The sequence below is a fragment of the Echinococcus granulosus genome (genome assembly GCF_000524195.1).
Source record: "Echinococcus granulosus chromosome Unknown EG_S00212, whole genome shotgun sequence".
NCBI lineage: Eukaryota > Metazoa > Platyhelminthes > Cestoda > Cyclophyllidea > Taeniidae > Echinococcus > Echinococcus granulosus.
This window is the reverse complement of record NW_020170592.1, coordinates 41,348-68,975: the sequence shown is the minus strand read 5'-3', so window position 1 is coordinate 68,975 and position 27,628 is coordinate 41,348. Positions and strand designations below refer to the sequence as shown.

At 45.5% G+C, this 27,628-nt stretch overlaps 2 protein-coding genes across 2 annotated transcripts in view; both read right to left on the bottom strand. All coding sequences in view use genetic code 11, as the record gives it.

The window, feature by feature from the left end:
- Positions 1–1,109: 1,109 nt before the first annotated feature.
- On the bottom strand, positions 1,110–24,703 carry EGR_10361 (Ankyrin repeat domain-containing protein; the record flags this gene model as incomplete). Its single annotated transcript, XM_024499610.1, has 24 exons — positions 1,110–1,379; positions 1,638–1,778; positions 1,859–2,065; positions 2,092–2,278; positions 2,315–2,522; positions 2,561–2,691; positions 2,822–3,073; positions 6,619–6,690; positions 7,103–7,310; positions 7,356–7,516; positions 8,703–9,081; positions 9,834–13,084; positions 13,290–13,603; positions 17,490–17,823; positions 18,098–18,296; positions 18,968–19,195; positions 19,266–19,327; positions 19,407–19,939; positions 20,006–22,143; positions 22,630–22,963; positions 23,340–23,702; positions 23,764–23,935; positions 23,982–24,157; positions 24,578–24,703. 24 exons carry the CDS (start codon positions 24,701–24,703, stop codon positions 1,110–1,112), a joined length of 10,446 nt encoding a protein of 3,481 aa, XP_024345980.1.
- Positions 24,704–24,942: 239 nt separating this feature from the next.
- Positions 24,943–27,628, bottom strand: part of EGR_10360 (hypothetical protein) — a gene marked incomplete at both ends in the record, with an annotated part of 8,366 nt that continues 5,680 nt past the window's right edge. The window contains 2 exons of the mRNA XM_024499609.1: positions 24,943–25,036; positions 25,721–25,866. Of these exons, the coding sequence (XP_024345979.1) occupies positions 24,943–25,036; positions 25,721–25,866 (240 nt within the window). The remainder of the gene's footprint in view (positions 25,037–25,720; positions 25,867–27,628) is intronic.

Below are 27,628 nucleotides of genomic sequence, written 5' to 3'. Positions count from 1 at the left end.
CATCCGCATATAATAGGAAAGGCGGTGGTTATGTAAATTCTGCTTCTCACGAGACCCTGTAAAACTTAAATGTCTCCTCTAAAGGCTCTTCGTTAGCGTTTGTGCATGACTTTGTTCGAACACATACGAACGGTTTGAAGGAATTGGAAATATGCTCTTATTACTTTTGTACTGTGACGTCACCGATTTTTGGGATTTAAACGATATAACATATTAGGATAGGATTAATAGTTCCATCTTACCTCCGTATTCGCAAAGACTCGAAGAGGGTTATCTGGTACATCCGGCCTGACCTGCAATTAATTAAATAAACAATCCTTTTGCTCCACGAAGGTAGGTAAACAACAATGGCCGTATTCACCTCGGTTATTTTCCAAGATGGGTAATGCTGGCATAATTTGTCCTTTTTATATGCATTAAAAAATCTTGACAATCATTTAAGTTTGCCTTTGATCTCCCTCTCTGATTGCTCATCATTAGCCCGGATAAATCCGTTCGAGTTTTGTGGTGCTTTGGTGCTATTTTTTTACTTCAGCTGTAGTGAATATTAGTGTTAATTGTTTCAAATGACCAAGTTGAGGTAAGTAACCTAGGTGATAGGGGTTAGCTGCCATTATTATCGCTTTTCTAGTGCTACGAGCTGACTGGTCAATAGAAATTGACAGATCGCATTAAATGTCTGCACTTCAATAAGGCCTCATAAGAGTACTGATTTCTGCTTGATAAGAAAATGATGTGCCAAAAATAATTGAGGGGGTACTTGAAGTTTGCAAGCGTTAAGGTGCAGTGGAGCGCTGATTCTTGATTAATCAATGTGGCCCAGACACTGGCCAATCAAACCACTCTGCCGGGTGGTAATTACATGAGCGTTATTGCTTAAAGAATGCAAAAGTACATTTACGGTCATTTGATTTTATGCCAAAATATCCCGACTTAGTAAGACCTCACTTCTCAGTCGCTGGTTAGTACGTGACTGCGTCGATGGTTAAATCTTTCGCGTGTTTTGCATGAAATACCATATATAATTTATTCATTGAATTAAATTAATCCAATTAATTTTATTTATTTAATTCATTCAAATTTTTATATATGCGCACACGATTGAACCTCTATGCCTGATCAACAAATGTGTGAAATACCTTGACACGTATGGCTTCCAGTCGAGCCTCCATGGCCTCGGCCTGTCTCGTCGCCTCTTCAGAGGCCTCCACTCGACGAGCAGACTGCTGTTGGAGGTGCTTCTTCGCGATTTCCAGCAGACGTTGGGTGTCCAGACGACGTTGTCTATCAAAAACCCGTCGTAACTCTTCCAACCGCAGATGCTCAGCAGCTTCGAATTCTGCTTTCTCTTGAAGTTTTGACTCCCGTCGTGTCTGGATCTAAGGTTCCGAGTATTAAACAGTCTACTGTTTACCTCAGAATCAATCGTTACACTTTGACAGTTGCCAGTCAAATAGTGGATGTTTTATTGAAAATAAAAGTGGCACTAGAGAGTACACGTTTATAGTTTCAACAACATCCTGACTGATAATTTATACCCTTTTTCCTTTTTGAGATGGAGACAAAGCAACCTTAAAAAATTCGTTTAACATGCGATTAGTTGATTTAATAAATAAAAAATCCTTGGAACAACTTACTTTATTTTTTATGGCTTGACGACGCCTGTCTTCCCTCGCCTGTCTCTCTTTCTCCCTCGCCATCTCGGCAGCCCTGTTTGACTCCCGAGCTCGTAACTCCAAATCTTCCAGTTCTGCCTTCTCCTCCCTCCACCTTTGAACCTGACACATGAAGCACATCCTTGAGGAATCACCTAGTCAAAACCATACAGTAGAGCGTTTTTCACCAAGCGCGAACCGACCTTTCCAGCGAGTTGTTGGCACAACATCCTCTGCTTCTCCACACTCGCCTTTTCTTGGCTTCTCTTGCGAAACTCCTCCGTGGCATCTTCCAATGTCACATGGATACGATCTGCAAGCTCCTGTCGCGCCCTCGTCCACGCCAAAACAATATCCTCCATTTTCACTTTGAGCACATCGTGCTCGCGAAAGAAGTCCAACAACCGCGTCTGTTTACAAAACCATTGTCACTTACAAATACCAGGGGTGTGCTTGCGTCATAACTCGGGAAACTTGCATAAGGCTTCTTTACACGATGACTGGGGAGACGCTTTAAGAAATCAATGCAATTTCTGCGTTTTCGTGGCGTCTCTGATGCGTTGTAGACATCCCACAGAAATTCCACCAGATGAAAGTCTTCTATTTTCCATTCTTTAAGACCACTAAATATGAGTCGCATCAATTAGTGAGACACTTACTAAGTATTCTCCAAGTTGAAAAATTCCTTTTTAGCGCTTTCAATTTTGGTGATAAAAGCAGCATCAAGGTGAACAAATTCAGAGAGCAAATCGGCCCTGAACTTCTCGTCATGCGTGTCCCACTGCCAGGCCTCGGAAGGAATTCCACCACTTTTGTCTTCTGCTGGGTCTTCTCCTCGCAGCCGCTCAAAAGTGTCCAGTCTGGACGCTGAAATGACCATGAGAAGTAGCAAATCCATAATTTACTTAGAGGAAAGGCGTCAATTTCAACTTCGCGTTGTAGAAGCTTAAAGGTTTCTGCTTCGATGTTTGCATAAGCATCCCTCAGGGCAGCTCTTAGATTTTGATTCGATTGCAAAGATTCCTTAATCTCTAGCCTACGAAAGAAGGAAAATATATCAGAATATTAGTTCAGAGTCTACAAAATAACCCCCCCTTTTATAAAAGTTTAGCGAAACATAAAACAGCCTAAACAGATTGTACTGGCTTAAGTTACTAACGACAAACCTCAACTGATTTAGGGGTTGAATCACTTCAGCCTTAAAGTCCTCCAGCTCCAGAGACTGAGCCTCCACCAGCTGGATTAATGATGAATTTTTGTCGTCCCAGCAATTAGAGTTTAAGTTTATGTTATCATAGACGAGGGTTTTTAAGTCGCTCAGGAGGTTTCGTGCCGTCTCCTGTTGTTTTCGACTGGCATCAAGCCAAATCACAAAGTGGATGCGATGCATTTGAGCGTCGTGCATCGAATCCCTAGATCTGGCAAGAAGAGACAACTTTTCATACGTCTTAGCGGTGTCTTTGTTTACTTGCGCTATCTTGGTTTTTAACGCTCCCACGTTAGCAGGTTGCAAATGTCGAAACTTCAGTCGAGCATCCATTGAGCCTACCAACAATTGAAAGGATCACTTATATCTCCTCACTGATTTAGTCTAGTCTTCAAAAACAAAACAGGGCATTTTTTACCTTGCAAATACTCATCTGGAACTATATTATGTATCAGTAGGACTCATATCTGAACACGACAGTCAGGTGATCGGATTTTTCTGTGTTAAAGAAAAATCAACAATGTCCCCGAAGCCCTCAGGAGCAATCAAAAACTTCCAACCCAATTTAACATGCAAATTTGCTCAAAATAGGCAGAAAGTACTAAATAATTTACTAGCAGTACAATTATTATGAACTTCTTAATAGTCAGTAGTGTTTTAAATATGCAATGAAATTCTCTTTTATGGGATCTAACGCTACAGCGCTTTCTAACGTCGCTTTATAAACAAAACTAAATACGGCTTTTCAGCAGGCATTTCCACTTTCATTTGGCTTAAGAAATTATATGACTAAATAACGGAACATCAACGATTTGTTCATACTTTTGCACGATTGTGATTCACTTACGTGAAGGTCATGGATGTTTCTATAGCAGCACGGCTTTCATTAAAATTGCTGTCTTTTCAATCGTCATTGAGTTGTTAAAAATTTATCTGCTTACTAAGACAGTCAAATATTACCAGAGCAATTATTTTAAGCTACTCAATGTCTTTACTAGCAGTTGCACATTAAAAAGCTATTTCCTTATATTTTGCCTACTATAAAAGAAGCATTTATTGGTGCTTTTTCAGTTAATTACTTGTAAACATTCTTTATAAACTAAAGACTTTGAAAAAATTTTTGTCCCATACTTGCCTTTGTTGCAATTTGCAACATAAGTAGGGCAATTGTACATTGTTCTCACCATGGTCAAAATTTAACAGCAAACTGTTACGCAATTTCGATACCTTATATTGCTTTTAGAATTCCACTAATTTTATTTACTCAAATTAATTTAAGGCTTTCAAATAGCCGGATTAGGTAGAATTTGCGATTTCAACCTGGAAGATAAATGGAACTGATATTAGCGGATTCCACCTAGCAGCGATGAACCACTAACTTAATTATCCAATGCCAAAAATGCACAAATTTAAGTCGCCAACCGCCGAAAATGTGAAACTGACATCAATGCTTAGTTCCAGGATCTGTCCCACCATGAGGGGTAGATGTAAATAGCTTGGTATATACAATGGATTTACCCCCACGTGGTCTGGTAAAATGTGATGACAACAGGGAGCGTAAGTGGTGGCAATTGGCATTAAAGTTTGCACGAGAAAACAGACAGGCTATGACGAAACTCCGTCGTCAGTATTTTGAATCGTTCATGACTAAAGCAACCAAACTCTTTGAAGAGCAAACGTGTGGGATGCTGAAAGGGGTGGGTGAATAAAAGAGTAAATAATTTGACGGATGCAGAGATCAATATGCACCAGAAATAAGCAGGTGGCTCGATGGATGGATGGATGGATACGGGACGGATGGCTACAGGAATAGTGCATTGATAGATGGATGGGTATACGTAGGTTAGATGAATCAAGGAGCGATTAGTCAATGAGCTTCAGGAATAACAGGCCCTGATGACAGCACAGACTACGGAAGGTAGAACTAAAGATGAATGGATCTCCGATGGTTTCATTTAGCTTACACTCTATCGCAGAACCAAAGCGGTTGTACAGAATTCGTGGAACATCAACAAATCTCACTGCTGGTGAGTTTTTTCACTAGCTAACGAACGCCCCCACACAACATCGGCAAATCCAGTTCAAATACGTCGTTCCAACCTAGAAAGTAAGCAATGCACTTGGACCTTTAAGTGGTGACCGAAATCGTGCATTATTGTGAACTAGAAGTAGTTACATCAAAGCCAGATGATTTTGACATCTCCTTTAAAATTGACAGAGGTCCGACATCTATCAATTTCTATGCGCAAAGTCACCTGTCAGAGTACCAGAAGGTGGAGTGTGCAGATAATGCATACCTTGACTCAAAGCAAACACTTCATAACTGCTTTTCACCACCCAACCACTTGAAACCCTAGTTCAGAGCACTTACACAGCGTCCGAAAGGTAATTAGTGCTGAGTGAACTCTGCAAGTGCGTTGGAGGTGGTGCTACAAGGACATCCTTTAATGGTGTGTTTGTGCGCACTAACTACGCACCTCATCCACCCTTACCTTCTTTGGAGGCTGGCAAAACTCAGTCGAAATTGACCACCCTTAACAGGTTTTAATTTTCTTTCCTGTGTGGTCTTTTATTACTTGGGGAATCGGGAGTCATGCGTTGCTAAGGCTAAGGGAGGGAGAGGGGACCACCTGCCACCCACTTCTGTGCGTGTTTTATTCACCACTCAATACCCCTGATTAGCGTGCGCGATTAAAAGTTTGGCAGTTAAATACCGCAGCCCAGGGTTTTCTCTGTCACGAGGTGGCAAAAAAAGTCGTGGTAAATAATGTCACTTTTCACTGACCAATGAGAGGGCCAATCGATATTCGTGTGACAGACAGGTGGCAGCAGAGTTACGCGCACGCACGAAATCGGTGAGGTGAACAGGTCAAATGAACTAATGCATAGTCTTGTTTAAGGTCACTGCGAAGCAAGGAGAGGCATTAGATAATCTCAGGAGACTGGGTTCCATGATTTAGCAGACAATTCAAGCGTAATAAATTAGAATTAAGCAAGTCACCTCAATGGTCTGTCTCACTCCCATGACTCATTGCCGACGTGGGAAGGTAAAAGAGCCACCAAATAGGCAGATTCCTGCTTTTTTAAAAAGGGGTTGGGATGATTCGTTTTATTGTCTCTTCACCTGCCGCAAAGTGGAATCAAGCCTATCATCTGCGAAAAGCGAAATTTACATTATGCGTGGTATCATAATACAAGTGTAATTCTCACAAACCATGGGAACCTTTGTGTTACCATCAGGCGGTGAAATTGCTACGCTCGCATAGATCAACGGTGAGTGAAGCAATCGGTAATTGATTGGCTTTTCCCACTTTTTTGATTTCTTTTTGGTAGGATAAAAAGAAAGGAAAACTGTTTTTAGGCTAAAAGACGGGTGGTGAGGAGTAGGGGCGGACAAAAGGGTTAGGTCTGATCTCGTTGCTGGGCTAATTTGCAAGCCTTATGGATTGTTAAGTTAAACAACAAATGAATTTGAGACAGTGAATGGTGGTGTGTCTTTTTGACGTCTTAATTAAAGTGCGAAATGTCCTTTTTTCCAAATCGCGAATTCAAAATCGTGTCATGCGCACATGCGCATGTACCAGTTAGGGGACCAAGCGTTACTGTGATTACGAGGGTTGGCTTTTCACAAAAAAGAAAAGGAAAATAAAGACGGGAAGGGAATTAACGAAAAAGGTTAAAAAGGAAGGAAAGGAAGAAAACTGGGAAACACTCATCTTTAAATCCACGTGGGTGGTCTCGTGAGTCTCAACTCACCCGCCTCGTAAAAGCGCTGCGACGACGCGGCTAACAGCGCCGGCGCCAACGTCGCGAACATAGCTCACCGCCCTGTGAGGCGAGTGCAAAGCGCGTTTTTCCGTAGAAAAGTCGATAAATCAATCGATAAATCAATCTGCGGTAGGTGGGTTCAACTTTCGGCCTCGTGGCTAGAGCAGTGACGAGGGTGGGCAAAAAGAGACAAGGAAATTAATCGACTCGGGAGACATCATCAAAACTACAAAATAAGTCAAACCTTTTGGTGTTGTAAACAAACGAGGAAAGGGTGGAGAAAAAGTGTTCACAATGCAATTCGATATGTGTAAAAATGATGCGTGGGTTTAACAGCGCAGTATTACCACCCAAACAGTCATGCAATTAATGGGGGTAGAGCGAGAGAGAGAGAGAGAGGGATCCCGTGGGTCGTTTTTGATTGCACTGAGTAATATGTGCATACCAGAGATTTCACAGTATAAGGACGCACTCGAAGGCACGTCGAGAAGGCGATGAGTCATACCACACAGGCTTGGTTAGGTCAAAGGTAAGACTGAATGAGCGAGTGAAGCGATGCAAGGTGGCGTGGGGCAGGGGTGAGGAGAGGCCGCCCAAACCAAATGCCCACAGGCCAGACCAGACCAATTTAAAAACCTCTGCGCGTACAGGATGGCCCTCTTGCCAGAAAGTTAATTTTCCTGTGAATTTAGCAAATCTTTCGAAAGCATGACAGTTTCGCCTACCTGTCATAATCTGATAGCAATACTTCACGAGAACCACAGCCCATTCATATGTGGTGAAATCGTCAATTAACTCAACATATAGGTCACCACTAATAAGACAAATCACACCCTCAACGCGTGGAACGGTGCCCTCTGTTCGGTTAGCGTAATTTGAGTCGTAACTTAGCAACAGACAGAGGGAAAAACTAACCAACTTATCGGCAACATTGTCTACATTGCAGCATTACAAATAGACTTTTTTTATTCGGCAGAAGCACCAACAGCTGGAATAAGCGGGTACCCACATTTTTAGGGATAGGTGAGACACCGAGCACCGATAATTAAGAAGACGGGAGGTGCACCTCTAGTGCTTGCAAGAAATGTGTCCTTTCAAAAGCTAGAACCACGACTACCCACCCGTATCACCACTAAACCTTAAGCGCAGTATTGAGACGCCTGCACATTTGCTGGTGACGATTTCGACCGCAACCGCTCGCGCTCCTCCCTCCCGCGCCCAAGGTCTCATAACCTGGCGCCCGTGGAGTCGCGCAGGCGACGAATCCGCCCAAAGGCATTTACAACTTCAGCTCAGAGCTTGAGAATTGAACCGTACCGATAAATCTTAATGTCACTGAAGCCACGCTGCCAGGAGAATCAAGTCCTGTTTGGATGGGCATCTCTTGGCTTATCACCACCTTCTATCAACCACGCCAGACACCCAATCAAATAGGTGGAGAAAAGAATGAACCCAAACACCACTCAGAACTGAACAAGGAAAAAGACCTCAGAGTAATACGCGATCTATATTACAATTACCGTACATTGCTTCTTCATAATAGCACGTGGAGTGGGAGACAGAATTGAGGTGCTTGAGTTCAGCGGTTGTGTGAGTGGGAAGGTGGGTGAGTGATTGAGACAAAAGAAAAGGAGGATCCTGTCACGGTGACAGAGAACACTTCAAGCTCTCATTCCTCACAAAAAAGAGGAAGAGAAAGAGACGGAGGAAAGGAGAGAGAGGAGTGCCTTAATCGATTCGTCGCCATCACCAGCCAAGTTGATAGAATCAGCATCGCCTCCCAACACCGCGAAACATCCGTGTGACACAGCAGTAGTACCACAAACCACGGCTCCAAAGCAATGCAAACGACGCAGGGGAGGCGATTTTAGAAACGCGTGTAAAATGTGCATTCGTTATATCAAGTGGGTGAAGCAGTCGCTTTTTTTTCGGGAAAAGGGAAACCAAACAAACCAACACACACGCACACACGAGAAACGTAGGAGAGAATAGTCGCAAAAAAAAAACATTAGGGACAAGGACCCAAAATGGACATAGAGAAAGTGAGAGAGCAAGAACACCAGAACGACTACTGCTGCTTCTGCTGCGTTGGCGGCGGGGGAGGAGGTGCCTGCTGATCTTCAACGGCAGCAGAAGTCGGTGGCGGCGGTTGCAAAGGTGTTGGGATTGAGGAGGCGGTAGCAGTAGCCGCTTGTGTCGGTTGGGGACGCAATTGTGGTGACTGAAAGGTCGCCTGTGACGCTTGGTGGAAGGGAGTAGATGCCAGCCATGTGGCAGCTGGGTTACTGCTGTTGTTGTTAATGTTAGTATTGTTGGCGGGCGCACCACCTGGACCGCCGGGTTGGTTGGGCCAGGGGCAAAGGTTAGCCAGAGCGGCAACTGCGTTCGCCATCAGGGATTGCTGTTGTTGTTGTTGCTGCGATGGTCCACTTGAAGCTCCCAGACCACCAGCTGAAACAAAACGAATATTATTAAGACGTATCCCGACAACTTTGAAAGCCGTGGAATTCCCAAGAATTGCTGTGATCTAACCGAGGAGTTGGCTAGTCCGCAGCCTTGAACGTCCTCGTTACTAGCGACGCAAAATACCACGAAATCAATCACCTCATGACCTTTAAGTACCTCTTGGGGGATTCGTAAAACGGACATTAATCAATCATTTGCCTCCCGTCACCACTTGAACCAATAAGTAAACACAATCCGTCACGATGGGAACTGCAAATTAAACAACTTTGTAATTGAGATGACAATCTAAGGGCTAGTAAATAGATAATTTCCATTTGTAAGGTCAAAAATAAACCAGATTGGTGGAGCAAAAACGTTTAAATGGAGCATTACCAATAAGAAATAACTTATTCAGTGAAAAGAGAAAACCAGCAAACCAGTAATCACACTTAAATTTGCTGCATCTCAATAATGCCGGCGAGCTTAATATCCCTGGCACATGGTAACCATAGCAAAAAATGTGGAAGTTCAACTACTGACGGGGAGGTCGTATTTAATTACCTGTATTTACCAAAACAACGCTGATAATTGATACTCAGGCAATGTCCAGATCAAACGAGAGAAACGGTTCAAAACAAAGTACGGCGATAAGCTTCGTTTCAGCAGGTAATTCTTATTTCCAAAAGAGAATGGGAAATGAGAAACTTGAGTGATCCTATAACAGACAAGTTATCAACAAAATGAGAGCGTAAACTTACATAAGCCCTGTGACCAAAAGGAGCTTTGATGCTGCAATGACTGCAGAGTCTGCGGCCACGCGGAGCCACCACCAACTGTCGGCTCTTGCAAGGTTTGTTGATGCTGCTGGTGTTGCTGTTGTTGCTGAAGCAGAAGCGTTACAAACGCCTGGTTAGCCGCAGCCGCAACCGGATTGAAGACGTTCTGAGCAGCGCCCACAGATTGGCTGGTTACGTCAGTTGTTGTTGTTACAACGCCAGGGGGGTTAGAGACACCCTGTGGACGTCGCCGTTCAGCTCCAATCGGAGTGGGCTGCGGATGAGGCGTCGTCGATTGGGCTTCCTGTTGCTGTCGCTGCGGTAGGGGTGGATAAACTCGTCCAACCGAAGAAAAAGCGTAGTTGGAACAACCACCACCACCACCAGAAGGCAAGGTGCTACCGGGTCCAGGATAGGTAGCATGTCCACTTCCACTTGTTCCGAGGTACAGTGACTGATCCAGAGGTAGCTGAGAGGATGACAATCCCAGATTTAAGGACTGGTGATGGTGTTGCGGATGTTGCTGTTGCTGCAAGAAGGCTTGCTGTGATTTGGTCTGAAGATTACCGGATGGCTGTTGAACCATCTGTTGTGCACCGTTCACCGGATTTAGTCGAGACGAAAGGAAAGCATTCGAGGGATTATTATTGTTACTGTTGCTGATAGAGGAGGTAGAATTAGCGCCGTTAAAGAGTGCATAGTCGCGTTGTGCAAAGACACTGTTGCTGCCACCAACCCGATTCGGATTCGAAGCATTGGAAAAAGCTGCAGCCATGAAGGAGTCGGCGGCGGTGGTGGATGAAGCAGAACCGTTTGGTTTGCAAACAACACTTCCGCCTCCACCTCTTCCAAGCTGACTCTGCTGTGATAAACGATAACTTGACTGGAGGTGAGGAGGAAAACCATTGTCTTCCATCATTGCCGCATTTACGACAGACTCAAAATTGCGAACTCCCAGATTTTGCAGAAGATTTGCGTAGTTTGAATTTGCATTAACACCACTACCTGGAGCAGTACTCGGGTTGGCGCCACGTCCACCTAGATAGTCATAGGAAGAAGAGAAGGAGGCGTCGTTTCCACCAGCAGTTCCAAAGTTGGACCACATGCCGTTGGGGTTTACATCGAATTGGTTCAGCGACGTGGATGCCGGTTGAAGCATTGATTGTTGGGAGGTGGGGAAGAGCGCTTCCAAATTCTCCACGGTGACGAGTGGTTGAGGCAGCGGATTCAGAGACCCAGAGGTATTGCTCGGACGACTAGGGAAAAGGGAATCGCTGCCACCGCCACCACTACCACCACCACTACCACCAAATGCCACGGTCGTTGTGGGATTAACACGTTTCATTGCAGCAGGCCCAGCTAGACTAGTAGTCACACCTGACGTGGTAGAGGAAATGGTGGCGGAAGTGACCCCGGCATGTCGATTAGCACTCCTCTCCGAGCCTGGAGCCCGCGCGAATGGACGAGAAGAGCCAATAGGAGCAGGTTGAGGACGGGATACAGGAAGAGATTTCGATATTTGGAGTGCGGACACATCTCCAGAACCTGGGATTGCAGTGGACTCGGACGGTTTACGGGGTTTCTCGTCCATCAACCCACCAATACCACTGCAACCACCTGGAGCCGCGGCACCAGCACTAGAAGCTGAAGCAGCAAGGGGCGGTGAAGAGGTTGAAGCAGAGAGTGATGCACTAGCGTCAGTCTGCAGTGTCGGCAAACTCAATTTACGGGGCGGAGCAGGCACAGATTCAGTGGCTTTGTTTGCCACCGCAGTAGAATTCGACACAATACAAGCCAAAGTGGTTGAGAGTGGTGGGAAACTCTGTTCATCCAAGAGGGAGATTGGAGCAGTTGAGAAGATGGAGGTATTCTTGGGACACTCCGAAAGAGCAGCGATGGTGACCGAGAGCAGAGAAACCGGATTCGATTGGGCTGGTGGCTGTTGTTGAGCAGATGGAGACAATATCGATGTGGACGATTTGATCCGGTTCTTAGACTCCTTGGACGCGGCCGACTGCTGTTGTTGCAGTTGTTGTTGAGGAGACGAAACAGCACCAGCCGCTGCCACCGACGCAAAGTTGCACCTCTGCGTAGTTTTGGATGTACCCCAAGAGGTGGATTGTGAAGCAACAATTTTTGAAACGTTACTGTTGTTTGAGGTGGATGCCTTAATAGCTAAGTTTGGATTCGTCACCTTCGCCATCATGAGCGGCTGAGGGGCGGGAAGACTCTGAAGTGGGATAGCTTTCGTTGTCGAAGAAATAACCCCGCCCAATCCCATCTTTCGAGATGCAGAAGCAGCCCCTCCAACACCCCGGCTAGCACCGTTGGAGGGTGTGGAAAATGAAGAGTTTGTACCCATTTTAGTGGTTGTTTTAGCCCTTGCTATAACTTCATTTCCAGCCAAAACACCAGACAAGAGATCCTGAATCATCTGGTAGGTCCGATGAACAATTTCTCCGGGTCCTTTTAGGTAAACCATTCTCTCTGTCACCTCATCACCTCGCGCACTTTCAATATCAATCTGGATACCAGACATACTACGAAGAGCACTCACAACGGCCCCACCTTGTCCGATGATCTTACCAATATCATGCTTCGACACAGATATTGCGATCTTCCGTTTCGCTGAGCCGCCAGATCCGGAAGAACCACTGGTCCTCCAGTCACTTCCGGAGAAGGTATCAGTTTGGCTAACCATGGAAGTAGGAACACGATGGCTTCGGTTACTGCTAGTGGGTTGAGCGACCAACCAATCATTTCCCGCGGTGGAATCGGAGGAATGATCAAAAGCGGAGGCATCCCACAACACAGAATCACCTACTTCGGCCTCTGCGGTTGTGATGCTTGCCGTGGGCGACATGGCAGCTTCAAGAGTCTGCTGAGTAGCAATAGACTTGGTTCGCTGAGACTGCTGCTGTTGTTGTTGTTGTTGTGACTGTCTCTTGGAGCGGTTCTTCTCGCGTTTCGCCTCAGTAAAGTTGGATTGAGAAGGCATGGATTTACTCGTATCAAGTTCTTTTTGGCTCGGTTGCTCGGCCGTTTGCGCCTGAGGAGTCTGGTGTTTGTTCTTCTTCTTCGAAGACGCAGGTTCAAATTTGCGCTGTTGCTGTTGTTCAGAGCTTACAGGAGGAGCTTCAGCAGCATTATTGGAAGACAACGAAAGTTTATTCTGGCCAGGTTGTTCAACAGGGATAGATTCTTCTTCCTCAGGAATGATCTCGGCTTGTTTTCTGAAAGGGGAATAAGACCAAGTGCGAGTGATAGTGTAGGAGTAGAGATACCAGCACAGATATTTGCATAAATGCAAACGCACGATACCCAGTGACTAAGGGAAATGAGCACATACAATACACACACACACGCCAGACATCAACCAAAACCTCGATTGTGTCACCTAAAATTACTATTGCATGGCTACAACAAAGTCAGACTTACGCAGAAGATTGCTCTTCAGTTAATTTAGTCGAAGGGATATTTTTCAAGGCGACTTCAGAAGCAGCAGCGGCGGCTGCAGCAGCAGCTTTCTCCTTGGCAGCCTCAGCAGCTGCTGCGGCCTCCTGTTTCGCCCTCCGCTTATTACGCTTCCTCTCTCGTTTCCGTGCCTGCATCGCTTCCTTATTGGCGCGTTCCTCCTCCTCTTGTTCAATCTGTTCCAATAAAACGCTGGCATTTTTCCTCGCTTCTCCTTCTTGTTTCTCTTTTGCAGCTGAAATGATCTTCCGGCACTGCTGACACCTTTCTGCCAACTCCTGAAAGAAACATCAACGTCAGATACCTCCTGCTAAAAAAACTTGATCTTATCTCTTCAAAACTCTAGGGGAGCAAACGCCGCCATAAATATAGACCTTCAAAGTCGGACCATAACTTCCGATTGCATGGCTAAAGAAGACATCACACTATGGAAGGTGGCGTACGTCCTGAGGCAGTTTGAATACCACTACTCAGTGGTTGAACAACCATGGAACACCGCATAGGGATACGTTTCCTGCCAACTAAAGTGTAAAATCCGGACCTACGAATACTTAATCGTGCCTACAGAACACCTCGAGCACAGTAAGGTACGATGAAGGAGGGTTCAGAACTAAGAGATTCAAAAGACCGGAAATCTCACAAATAATCACACGACCGTCCGTCCGTCGGTGACTACTCCAGCCGTGGTGCTTCGCTTTCAGCCCCCTCCCCACCTGAGCCTTCAAGCATAACCCATTGTAAGAGCCCACGGGAGACGAGTCCTCCTGTGTAGTCATCCACGAGCTTCACAACTTAAATAAGTTAAAGCCGTACAGAAAAACCTTTCCACATGAAAGACGCTTTGTAGGTACTAGTTAAAACACACTAGGATAGGCGTACAAAAGAGTGCACCTTACATCCACCAAAATTTGCGCTTTCATAAACCGAAAAGTTTAGGTCTAACTTGAACTGGATTACTACCGCTAAGTGAGGAATCCATTAATTTGAAATGACCTCTCATTAGGTTGTAGCCCCAAAAGTAACAGCAGCTAGCGCACAAGCGTTATGAGGAGAAGGGGTAGAGAGAAGCCTGTGACACTCAATGAGAACGAAAACACACGATTGGCGCGTGTGCGGCTACGATTGAATTCTACCATGCATAAACACAGAATAAAAAGATCATGTGCGTTCCGGGCACGCTTGGATAGAGGAAGGGGGGAAAACTAGGAGATGCACACATTCACACGAATTCGAGGCAAACTACGGAGGTAGTCAATTAAAACGGTGCGTGCGTGTGGGTATGAGGACATATTTGCGCTCTCAGGGTAGTCAACTTCAAATTGAGAGTAAAGGAACTATAAGCAATTTTTTCACGCGAAAATTCAAGGAAAAGATACATCACCATTTTTTGATTTCAAGAAAATTAACACTCTCGATCCTAGAGAAGATGATTGACCAATCCCTCGTAAATTAATATTACTAATGTGCAATAAATTTGGCGCAAATGGGGCGATTCTACCACTCAAAAAGGTCCTAGCCTTCTTAAGGATGAAATTAGGAACTACCAAATGTGAATCCTCTGTGGCAAGAGCAGTGACCTAGAGATTCGTTCCAGGTCATAGGGTACGAGTGGCGTCATTTGAGTTCGTGCAAGACTATAGATGGAAGATGCTTGAACAGTCTCAAAGGTGTTGTATCAATTAAAAAGCAAATTAACTGTCACAAAATAGTCAACTGAGAGGCAGTCCAGATTTGCCCCTGAATTGTCAAACGCCATCGATTATTTTCAAATGAGCAAAAATCAATATTCAGGCGTCATTCAAAAAAAAACACCAAGAGTGGACAACTTTGGTCAAATGTCACCCCGAACTCGTCGACTAGATGGGGTTCCAGATAGTAAAAAATTTTCCCGAAGATAGATCAGTGATCACCTGCTAAAGGAAAAGAAAAACAAATTCCGAAAACAAAAGTGCGACTGCACAACTGGCACACCACAGTCAGAAGTCATTTGCATAGCTTTTGGTGCGTGTGCTTGCACGAGTAAGAAGTTCCACGAAAGTACGAACACCTCACACACACGCACAACACGACGCCTTTTAATTTGTTCGCAAAGAAATTAACAATCCACCGCCATTGCCCATAAGTACCCACATAAAATTTCTAAGCCATCTGACAGGTCACGCTAAAATAAGACCGTAAAGGTGCTGGTAGCACTCAACGATAAAGCAGCCACCAATCGAGGGTAGGATGGTGGCATAAGTGGTAGGGTTAGAAGGGCCCAAAGTCCAACTCCATTACACCACTCCACCACTCCGCCAGCCAACGCGATACCACTAGACACACAAGGACGCGTACACACACATTCACCAGGAGATTTGCGCGTAAGGAGGCACGCGCTGGCAGGGCGAAATTTAGCAGCGAGGTGTCACGTGACTTCCCTCAGCCTCTAGCTCCAACTGCCCCAGCGCCCTGCCCACTCAGTGAGGCTTCCGACAGTTGTGACACGACTTCCAGAAAGTGCACGCGGACGATGTAATAGCAACAGAGGCAACAACAACTGGCATTAGGGTCACAACGAGATTGGGATATTTATTACCCTAGACGGAGGATAGGTATATGTTAATGTGTCCTAATTTGTGCACCTGGGGTCACTACTGCGGGCGAAATGAGTCATCCCCACGTAAATGTGTCGCCACAGCACGCTTAAGAAGTCGAGCAGAAAACTAGCACCGGAGGGAGAGCGTGCCACCACCAGCGAAGAGAAAGCTAGACAGTACAAGTCACCATAAAGTCGATAAAGACAGACGGGACGGCGGATTTCTTGCCTCGTTCTGTTGTTTGACAAAATAAGCAAGATTCTAGAGAGCAAATGTCAACAAAGGAACACATGATTAACTTGAGAGACGAAGAAGAATAAACAACTCGTGAATCCAAAAGAAGGAACTAAAAGCGGTCACATAATTTGTGTCTAAAAGCGCATATTTTCAGTAACTTTTTAAGCAAACGTTGATTCAGACAGGTATAATGACTGGAAAAGGGTAAACGGTCCACTTAATAGCTCCGTCAAATGCTGAACACAAACCGACGGCGATCCATAGCTGTAGTTTCGACACCCGTGTGCACTTAAGATTTGAAAAGGACATAACTGCTAACACAAACGGTTCAAACATCATAAAATAAATCTACTTTTAGTAAACGATCTCAATCAACGAGCATCCCATAAATTGCAATAGACCGACCGATTCTCGCATCTAAATCCTAATGTAGGGAGGTTAAGTGGTTTGTTCTAAATAAAAGCACCCGCCGCTTAATGACATTCCAAGATCAAATGTCGAAAAGTGAAATACATGTAGGATACACACAGAACAGGATGGTTTTTGAATCCATATAATGGAGTTAGGCAAAGACAAATGACTTGATGAGAGGAAATCTTAAAGGCTAAAAGATAAGCTTACCGTTCTCTCGGATTCAAGTGCATTCAGAATATAATAGATGATAACGGTAGCGATCCAACGACAAAAAACACGAAAGGAAATAGAGTAGCTGTCAATCCACTGGGAGCTAGTAACATCTGAACAATATGTAAATACCACAAAGTAAACATGCAATCGACGAAACGGACCACGCAACTTCTCGCTTTTTGAACCAGGGCTGATCAACAAGCACCCTGGGGATTTCAGTCGAGGCGCACAATAAGCGATTAGGCTGACAACCAGAAAAACATTTGACACACAATTTGGCAAGAGAAGTCACTCTGAAAATTCAAAATTCACGTCACCTACATTATAAAGGAATAAATAATCCAAACACCTTCCCAAGAGGGTGGAATAGAGGCATTTTCCAACAATCGACTAACTACAAATAACTACAGTAAAAGAAGTGGGGAGGAGTAGAATCCATCAGTTGTAGAGAGCAGTGCTTAAAAATCGCAAAAGAAGAAAGTCCAAGTCAACCTCCAAATAGGTACTAATGACTTAAATTATTTCGAGGTTCAGAATAAATTTCGACAATCCAAACCTCAAACTGCAACTGACATAATGCACTAAACGTGCAGAAATTGTCACAACTTTCCAAACAATCTAGTACCGTCAAGAACCCACCAAAATAAAAAAAAACAACTCTACTACAGTGAGCCCTCCTCACGTGAATAGAAAAACAGCTATCTTCGAAGCAGGTGCCACTTACATCGAAATTAGCGTTTATTGTATCCCTGAGTATAAAGGACGCCCTAACAAGGGGCGGTGAAACAGAGGAGACAGGAACAGGCTCAATGCCAAAAAGCACTCCCACATTCTGCTGTAAACAATCGTTTCCACCTCCACTGTTCGACTGCGACGTTGTCATCGTCAGTGACGCCTGGGGAAAGAGACTGAGGTGATCGAGTTTCGAGGAAAGAGGATAAAGTAACTCCGAAGGTGGCTTCTTAGCCGTGGCAGCGGAAAGCCGATGGGTCAGCATGGCACCACGAGCATGGAGGGGATGATGAAAATCCAACAATTTCGCACTCCCGCCCTGTTCCCTACTAGGTTGAAATGCGATTACTACGTTGTTTTGACGAAAGTGACAAGAGTAGCAGTGCTGGTGAAGAATGCAGGAGAAGCGGCAGTTGATACGGAAAAGGTTGATCATCGAAAGTTCCACAGCCTCTGAAAAGAGGACTCTTGCCTTATGTCTTAATGTGCGATAACCTGACGCACGCTACAGCTGCTACCGTTCGTCGTGTGACGTGGACAGCGCAGCCTCGTATGCACTATGCCTATCACATACGAGCACACACGCACGCGTCTACCCACCAATAAAGACACAGGGCTTGCTGAACTAGCGTTGTGATTGGCGCGCCGCAATGAGTGACTAATGCACCTGGTTGGTGCGAGACACAAACAAGACGAGCAACATCGCCACCACGTGCGCGCCAACCCACCAATAGAAGGCGGCAAGGCGGGTAACCGGAGAAACTATTGGCGTACATAGATGAGCGACTGAGGCGTCTCACTGGTGCGGAGTGAACAAAATCAGCGGCCGTGCGTGCGCACGCACAATCGAGTCAGCGAGTGAGTGACCACCACAGGTGTAGCATTTTCCCGATTTGTTTCAACATGCTACTCATATCACATTCAGCAAAATGAGTTTGATTGTTAAAATTATGCGGCCGAGCAAAGATAACCTGTTTGGGGGACCGAATAGCTACAAGGATGAAGTTAACATAAAAAGAAAATGACAAATTTGATGAAATTCAAATGAGATGCAGCAGCAGTACACCGGACCGCGGTTTCAGACTTCGCAAATAAATCGAGGAGAGGGCAATAACAAAAAGACAGACCTTTGGTCACTTAAAAACAGACTCCAGGAATCACTAGGGCTTTCGCAACACGAAAAAAACGACCCGACAAGCTCCACCAGACTTGGATTTGGAGTTAACTTGGAACGTACGTCAGTAGCCTAAAGACAATCTTTGTGTCAGTAACTTTCATCAAAAGGCATTAGGGAGATCAAAAAAGTTGCTAAATGATAAAAGTGGACGAGAAGGCGAGATTAATGGAAAGGCCTGTAATTGCAATGAAATCCAGGTAATATGAGTAGTTCAAGACTAAACTGCACCGAGAGCCAAATTGATAAGCGCAAGGATTCCGTCAGGACAAAAGGTCGCGAAAGAAGCAGGCAACTTTCAATGTCGTAGATACAATTTGTCACCTTATCATGCGCAACGACTTTGATGTGACGCTGGCAGTCCTTATCGGAGGGAAATTGAGTGACATGTTGCACCAACAGACTGACGACCTTCACATGACCTTTGCGGAACGCCGCCATGAGACAGCTGACCTTGCGGTTGTCCTGGCTGTTCACGTCCGCTTTAGCAGATATCAGCCGTTCTACAACCTCCAGGTGGCCTCCTAAAATAAAGCCACATTATCAGCAATAGGAAGGAGAGGAGAAATCTACTTTGTAGTTATGATAACTCACCATTGCAGGCCAGCCACAGTGAGGTCGCACCCTTCTTATTCCGGGCTTCCACTATGGCGCCACTAAGACAAACGTTAAAATAATAGTTACTTATACACGTTTAAGTAAACGCACTTTATAAGATTAAACACCTAAACTTACTGCTTTAACAACAGCTCGACAAACTCCGTCTTCCCTTTGTCGGCCGCGATTGTCAAGGCAGTATCTCTAGAACTGAGCACTGGGAGAGAGTTGACGTCGGCCCCATGCTCCAGGAGAATACATCCAACCTTCACATGGTTACCCGAAGCCGCTTCCATAAGGGGAGTTAGTCCCGTCTTGGCGCGATGCTCAATGTTGGCGTTGCGCTCCACCAACAACTTCACAACCTCATGCTGACCCTGGAAACAAGCCAGAGTGAGTGCAGTATTGCGATTCGTCTCAATCTGCGCGTTGATGTCAGAGCCGTGCTCTAGAAGGACCCGAACTGCATCTGTATAGCCGTTCATTGAGGCTAACATTAACGGCGAGATGCCCAATTTTGAGCCTGTTCGCGAGTTTATCTCTGCACCATGACGCAGTAATAATTGGATTACGTCAACAAAACCACCGGACGCTGCTAGACTAAGCGGCGTGTAGTCGGAAAAATTTCGGTGCTCTTTGTTTGCCCCGCGATTCAGTAAATCCTCGGCAATCTGAAAAAAAAAATAGTCGTGAACTGTCACCGGAAATTTGAAAAAAACTCAAAAAGAATCGCATACGTCCAAACGACCATGAGAACAAGCGATCGATAGAGCGGTATCCTTGGTACGATCCACCTGAGCTTCGATATCCACGCCGTAATCGAGGAGCAGAGTCACGATGGCACGCTGACTGGAGTAGACGGCGGTGTGGAGAGGTGTGTGGGATTTCTTATCTCGATGCTCCTTGTCAGCACCTCGTTCCAGCAGGAGTCGAGCCAGATCCACGAATCCCCCGCTACAAGCTAAGGTGAGTGCAGACTCATTAGAGGACTCGGTGCACGCGTTGATGTCCACTTGTGGTGCGGATGCCGTGGCAGGAGGTAAAACGTTGGTCGGAGGCGGCGGTGGTGGTGGAGGTGGCGGTGGTGGTGAGGGTTGTGTGCCAACGGTGCTAGCTGATGCGGGGCAGCTCATCAGCTGATCGTAGAGAGCAGGATCTATCGATCCCGCGACGGATTTAGCTGACGTTGCTAGCGGTGGAGGGGCGATAGCAACCGCTCCAGGTGGTTGCTGGCGCAGTGCAACTTCCAGAGGACACACCCCTCCTTGCTGTTGATAGTAGACCCCAGCTGTTGGCGGAGTTACGACCGAATGAACGTCGATGAGTTGGGTGCTTGAACTGAGAATACTGCTGCTACTACCACTGCTACTGGAAGTGCTTCCTGAACTCCTAGTGGATGTGACACCGCGACCAGCCGCAGCACCTGATGAAGAAGATGTTGAGGACGAACACGAGGTAGTGGTGGAAGTGAAAGTTGTCGTAGTCGTTGGAGATGACGTGTTGGTCGGTGGAGGCGGCGGTGGGGGAGCAAAGACGTCCATGAAATCCCCGCTACCAGCGCATTTCATGAGACGCTGCTGATTGGTGAAAGCCCCAGTGGCTATTGCAGACGCCTCTGAACCTCCAGAACTAGCGCAGTTGATGGCAGCACCAACACTACCAGACGCACGAACAGCGCCAGCGTTGTTAACCGGACAAGCCATAACACTTCCAAGGCGGTGCAAGAATTCAGTACTGTCGCCTTTCCATTCATGGAAAAGTGCCATGAGTCTAGAGCTAAATTCATCAGTACAAGGAATATGTGGTAAATCCGCGAGACTATCAACAGCAGCCTCATCCCCTACTACTGTCTTCGACGCAGCGGCTTTATCCCCAACCTTGATCTGCAATTTCTGCGTTTTCTCCAAAGCTGGGCAGACGTGAGCATCCCCACAAACCTGGAGGGAGGCAGCCTGCTGCTGCGTCCTTGAAGCAGCTCCATCTGCCCACCCTGCAGCATAAGCGTTTGCCAAAGCCTCCTTCAATTGCGGGTTGGGTGCAGGAAGAGGCTGCATCCCACCCCTATGCTGTTGCTGATGCATAGCAACAGCCGCCGCAGCAGCTGCATGCTGATGCATTACCGCAGTTGCAGCCTCCATGGGAATGCCTCCCGGAGCACCATTCTGGAGTTGCTGCAGTGGTTGCTGTAATGGCGGAGGTGGAGGAGGCTGGTGGAGTGATTGAGGCGTAGGAGCAGGAGTTGCAGTGAGGGCCATTGTGAGACTAAGAGGGTAGTCAATGATGAGTCTAGCGACCGTTGGCGAACCGGATCGTGCACATTCGATGACCATTGTACAACCGTCGCGCAGTTCGTGAGTCGGGTCGGCACCGTTACGAAGGAGGTATTCAACCACTTGTGCGTGACCCCCGTTGCAGGCAAGGGAGAGGGCGGTAGCGTCATTCTGGGTGGTAGTCTGGTTCACTGGAAAACCACATTCAACGAGAAGTTGGACGACATCCAGGTGGCCAGCGCGTGCTGCTTTCATGAGAGGCGTTTTGGCGCCCTCAATTACAACGGGTTGATTGGGACCAGCGCCCCAGTTGATCAGCTCCTTGCAAACTTTCAAGTGACCGTTCTCAGCCGCGTAGTGAAGAGCTGTGTCACCGGACGTCGTCATTGCATGGAGGTTGGCTCCCTGATGCAGCAGACGACGCACCAGCTCCAAATGGCCCTCTTGAGCTGCCTCCATAAGAGCCGTAGAGCAACCGTTGCTGCCAACTTCTATATCCGCTCCGGCCTTCAATAATATTTCACAGATTTCCACGAACCCACCGCATGCTGCTAGGGTTAGCGCCGTCTCCTGAGTCTCTTCAGTCTTTGCGTTGACGTCGGCTCCTATAAAAAAGGATAAGATAATGTACTTCCCATGACAACTTCAATGATAACTTAGGAGCTGCAATAACATTCATCCGATTAAAATAAAGCAAAGGCAATAGATACACGGGTGCACGTGTGTCTATTGTAACAAACAGGTGTATGTATTTTGAATCACACAAGTTACTCGTTGTAGGCTCCACCCTTTGAGCTACACAGGAATTTTGAGCAATGAACTTTAAGAGTTCTTTAAAAGCAGGCATAAAAAAAAATAGACGAGTACCCAGAAGCTAATCTCAATCAAACGAATGATTGGATTTGAGTGACGTGTAAACGCTGCAAATGAAATGCTGAACCGATGTAAGCACGCAAGCGAGCACACACAAACATATACACAGAAAATACCAAGAGGTCAAGCCGATATAATACAAGCGGACGAATCAGGTGACGAGTATGCTAGCATGCGTGTGAGTTCATGCAAAGAAATAAACCAAAATACACACTAACCGGCAGCCAGAAGGACGGCGACAGTATCCTCGTGACCCTCTCTAGCAGCCTCCATAAGAGGCGTGTAGCCTTCATCATTGACTTCCTCAATGTCTGCTTCATAGCCGATAAGGAGGTGCACAAGCTCCGTGTGACCCCCACAGGCGGCCAGGGTCAGCGGCGACTCAAAACTGTCTTGTGGAATGTTCACATTGGCTCCGTGGTCAAGCAATAGCCTGGCCACCTCCACATGACCTTCCATGGCTGCTTCCATGAGGGCTGTGTGCATCTCGTCGGTCCGGTGTTCGTGTGAGGCGCCAGCGTCCAGGAGGAATTTTACCATTTCTGCGTGACCCTGCTCGACGAAAGATAGATGACTCGCACATAAGTGTTATGGCGAACAAATCAACATCAGACTTGAGCACGAAATTGATAAATGACACATTTGCGTTGCCAAGGCAGCCCCAAATCCCATCGCCGCCAAGATTTACCACTTCGTGCTTATATTCTTCAACAATTATTCATTGCAATGTCACTAAATATTGTGAATGCAACAAATATCGGCATGACTAGCGTGTTTATGGGTGTTGGTACAAGACTCCGTCACAATAACGTGTATCCAAATCAACACCAAAGGCACCCAACATTTTAAAAATACACCAACATCCGAACGGGCTAACTAATTAGCTAGTCAGGAGCTGGCACGCACTAAAAAGAACTCGAATATATACCTTGTAGCTGGCGAGAGTAAGAGCAGATTCCTTGAATTCTGTCGAATGGGTGTTGATGTTGGCGCCATGTTCAATTAAGCATCGAGCAACCTCAATGTGTCCATTGCTGGTGGCTTCCATCAGAGGCGTATGACCATTCTCATTTTGCTCTTCCAGTGGACTTCCATGCCTTAGAAGGAGTTTCACACAGGTCAGATGACCATTTGCGGCAGCGTAATGAAGTGCCGTGTAACCGGCAGCGGTGGTTTGCTCAACCGAGGCCCTGTACTTGAGAAGGACCTCCATCACCTGTTCGAAGCCCTCCTTAGCGGCTTCTATGAGAGGAGTTGACTCGGGCTTTTCTTCGTCAACATTAGGATCGGCCTAAAAAGGGAGTAAGCAGTAAAATAAAGATAGAAAAAAAATTGTGAAATAAGATACTTACGCCACGCTGAAGAAGGAGTTCGACGGTAGCGACAGAGTTGTTGGAGACGGCACGAGAGAGATTAATCGTTCCATCGCCTATTACTTCAGTGGAATCACATTCGGAGGCCAGGAATTTTCTCACTGAATCATCTCCACTTTTCAAGTAGGCTTGGATCAGGGAATATGTTCGACTAATAACACAGCGTGAAGTGAACAGAACAGCAAATGACAACTTACGCATTATCATCGCTCATAGCAGGAAGAATTAACTCTTTGTTCAAGTCTCTCCAGACCGTTGCATCAGTGATACGGCGTCCGTCCTTTAAAAGCATATTTTTAATTGGCGCGTTTTGAAGAAATCGACACAAATTCAGTTTAGTCTCGGGACATAAGTCGGTAATATTTTCATCAAACTAGAAAAAGGGCAATTGCACGGTTAATGTAAGACCGGTGTCAAAGTAATACTTGCTAACAAGCTAGAAGTGAAGTAATACTAAAAATATTTAAGATGGAACCTAACATTACTGTACAGAACACAATTATGAAAGATGGCAGCCTAAATCACAAATTGCAAACACTGGCAGTTAATCTAGAAGGCTTATATCAACCCAAAGCACATGAACTAGAATAACCAAAATGATATAGAAGGGAAAACTTGTTACAAGCAACCAAATAATTCCTCCGATTATCGAGTCTAAAACCCCAGCTTGTAATCTCACATACCTAAAACACATAGCTTCGGAAAAATGAATGCTGTCTGATACCATTGACGGGCGAACGGAATAAATAAGCATAAAAATATTCCCTGCAATCAAAACACCCTACGTCCGCACCTGAACATTAGGCATAGCTGCTTCATAGACCGCATGCACGAGACGTGTGAGGTATCGAACCGAAATTACATGAACATTCAAAGCCACCTCCCTCTTGTTTGAATAAGCTAAATTTTCGATCACCATTGTTTTCAATGAGATTTTTCACATTTTTTTGACTTTTAAAGCAACAAATGGCAAAGCGTGGTGAAATAAATATTTTCGATTTTTTAGACAACATTTCATGGCATTAAACTAGGTGTAGCGTAGGAAAATTAGGTAATTGACAAAAGAACGGAAGCATGGCATGCGCAAGTATGCCATGGCAGCATTTGCACTTAAGGGCCTTTCCAACTTAAGTCGCCACGCAAATTTAAGCATTTATTTTAATTTTTTATGAAGTCACTGAAATCAATGCCGTAAAAATATATTGGTGCAGTAACTTCAGAAAGCCTCTTATATTTTTGGATTTGTAATGCACTTAGGTATTTTGCAAAAAGTTAAGAGTCCAGTACTACTATTTCACCATAATTGCTAAAACGCCGAGAATCTCCCTTTGCTTTAGTCGGTTTTCTGTGATGCCTGGACTTTACGTCGAGTGAATCACACCACTTTATAAAGCCCCCAGGTTGCAAGCAATTGCCCAAACAAACATTTTGTGTTTTATTTGTATTCCTTGGTTACTTGAAGCTGAGTTTTGGCGTTTGCAGAACATTTATCCGCTTGCTAGAGTGACTGATGCCAAATAAGTTGGTAGCTCTTGGACGACGACCTACCTCTCGGATGTGTGACCCTGTGGATTTTGAGGTATATCCTTTTGCTGCCTCACACCAAATGCATCGATCGCAACACAAATCCCGTCATGTTTTCTTACCGTATCTCCTACCATAAATCCCCATTCTTCTCTTATTGAATGGGGAGGGATTATGCTGATATATCACCATTTGAATGGTTTACTAGGTGGTACACATGACCGAATCCCTAAATAATAACAACATCAGCCGATTATTATTGAAGCTACCAGCGTCAGTAGTACTTGAAGCCCCCATTTTTTCACCTTGACCCACACTTCTCACCCATGCTGGCCACCTCCATAAACCAATTTTTGTGTTTTAGGTAGCTTTCCTTGTTACTCCCTCTCCCTCTGCCACTACCATCCTTCACCTGACTACCAAGTGGATGACCTGTACCCTGACAACCTCATCAACTTCTTTTGAATAAACACGAAACGTTCGTGCACATGACGACGCCATCCAAAGAAAATGGTTTAATTTTGGCTTATTTGCCATATTTTTTCGACATTGATAGGCCTAATTTTAACCGAGAAAACAAGTTGTCCATTCGTCGTTGATGCACAAGATGCCAGCGTCGTCCGCCCTGTGGAGTTGAAAGCGTACATGCCTTGTTGGCGGCATTCACCGTGGTACTAACATGTCCACCTGCATTTCAGATCCACCGCTTTAGTGATCTTTACCTGAGCGTCCATTTACCAGCACAATTATTCCTCTCCTCTTTTTCAATGCTTTCCGAGGACTTCAGAAGTGTCTTCTTTGACATCTACTTTGGCGGTTTGTTGCCTCTGCATGTCTCCTCTCCATGCCTTTCCAGCAGCAGATCTCAACTACATCTAGCTAACAAACTGGCTGGTAAGCAGATTGCGGCCGGTAAATATTAGATTTAAGGCATTTCTTCCTTATGTGGATGGTACACTGCTCTGGTGGTGAGACGGCGGTGGGATTGATATCATCTACACATCCGCCTACACCGCAACTCGATGAAATAGCACCTCTTTGGGTATTACCTGGAAGCTGTTAACACCGAAGAGCTTATGTCAGGAATACCCAAGATTTCAACCAACTTCGCATAAGGCGATACTGTAGTGTCTGCTTAGCTCCATTCTGTGGATTCAATTAGCCACCATCACTCTCGACTCATCAGAATGTCGACTTTGGCTAGGCTAGGTGATAAGTGGTGTGATCAACGTAATCCTTCCCTGACTTTGGGTTTTCGATCGCCTAGAAAGCACTTGGTAGTCGGTGGTGGATCTGCATTTGTCACTTCAGAGTATATTCTGGAATTCGTCATAATCAAATTTGGTCGTTGTTCCTGCTAAGTGAGAAGAAGGCCGTCATTCTTTTGACCGGAGATGCGTATTTTAATGGACTAAATGGAAGTGATGTGGAGGGGTTCACCAAAAAGAGAATGCCCTCTCGGCTAATTACGGTGGAAGGGTTCCAAAGTGGAGGGTTTATTCATCGGGAAAGTCAACGGTGCAGCCCATAATCCAGCGGAAAGACAAGACAGTGATGCTATAACCACTCGAACCAACCCACTTCAGCATCTCAAATTTCTACCCATTCGAGAATATAATGGTACAGAGGGAAGAAGTAGTAATAATGCTTACCCCTCCTCGGAATTCTCCTCATTTCTTTCTGCTTTCCTTTCTCCCTTCTTTCCGCCCTCCTTCCTTCTAATCCTAAGGCGTGACATGGTGTCTTTTCAAGGTAAGTTCTCCGGTCATATACGCTCAAACCAGTCGCGATATTGTGCGTGCCTGCGTATTTGTGTGGTAAGCAGATCTATAGAAGGTGCATGCCAATGGGTTACGACCGAGTCTTGGGCAGAACCAGAGTGCCAGTTAATTCATGTACGCAAGGGTGCCTGTGATAGTTTTTTTGAGTTTCCAAGTCAATACATCCGCAAAAACCAATAATTTATATCTGAGACACCTCCAAACCGATGGTGGGTTGGTTGATGCCTCCTGACAATGCTTATTTGTAACATCGAAAACATCCTTACCACGTTTGGCACTCTGCCATGGTCAGCAACGATCGTGCCTTATCGGTACCGCACTGATGAATATAGTCAGTCTTTGCCACGACTGTCGCATATGAAGCAAATGACAATTACTAGCTCCGACAGTACACCATTACATATTTCCTTGCCATCAGTAGCACCTTTTGCAGTGTCACTAATATTTAGGATTTCAGGAGATCGGTATTGCTGATGCTATATTGCCAACCTCCTAGTTTTTTCCTCTTAAAAACTCCTCTATCTTCTTCCTTCCCTTCT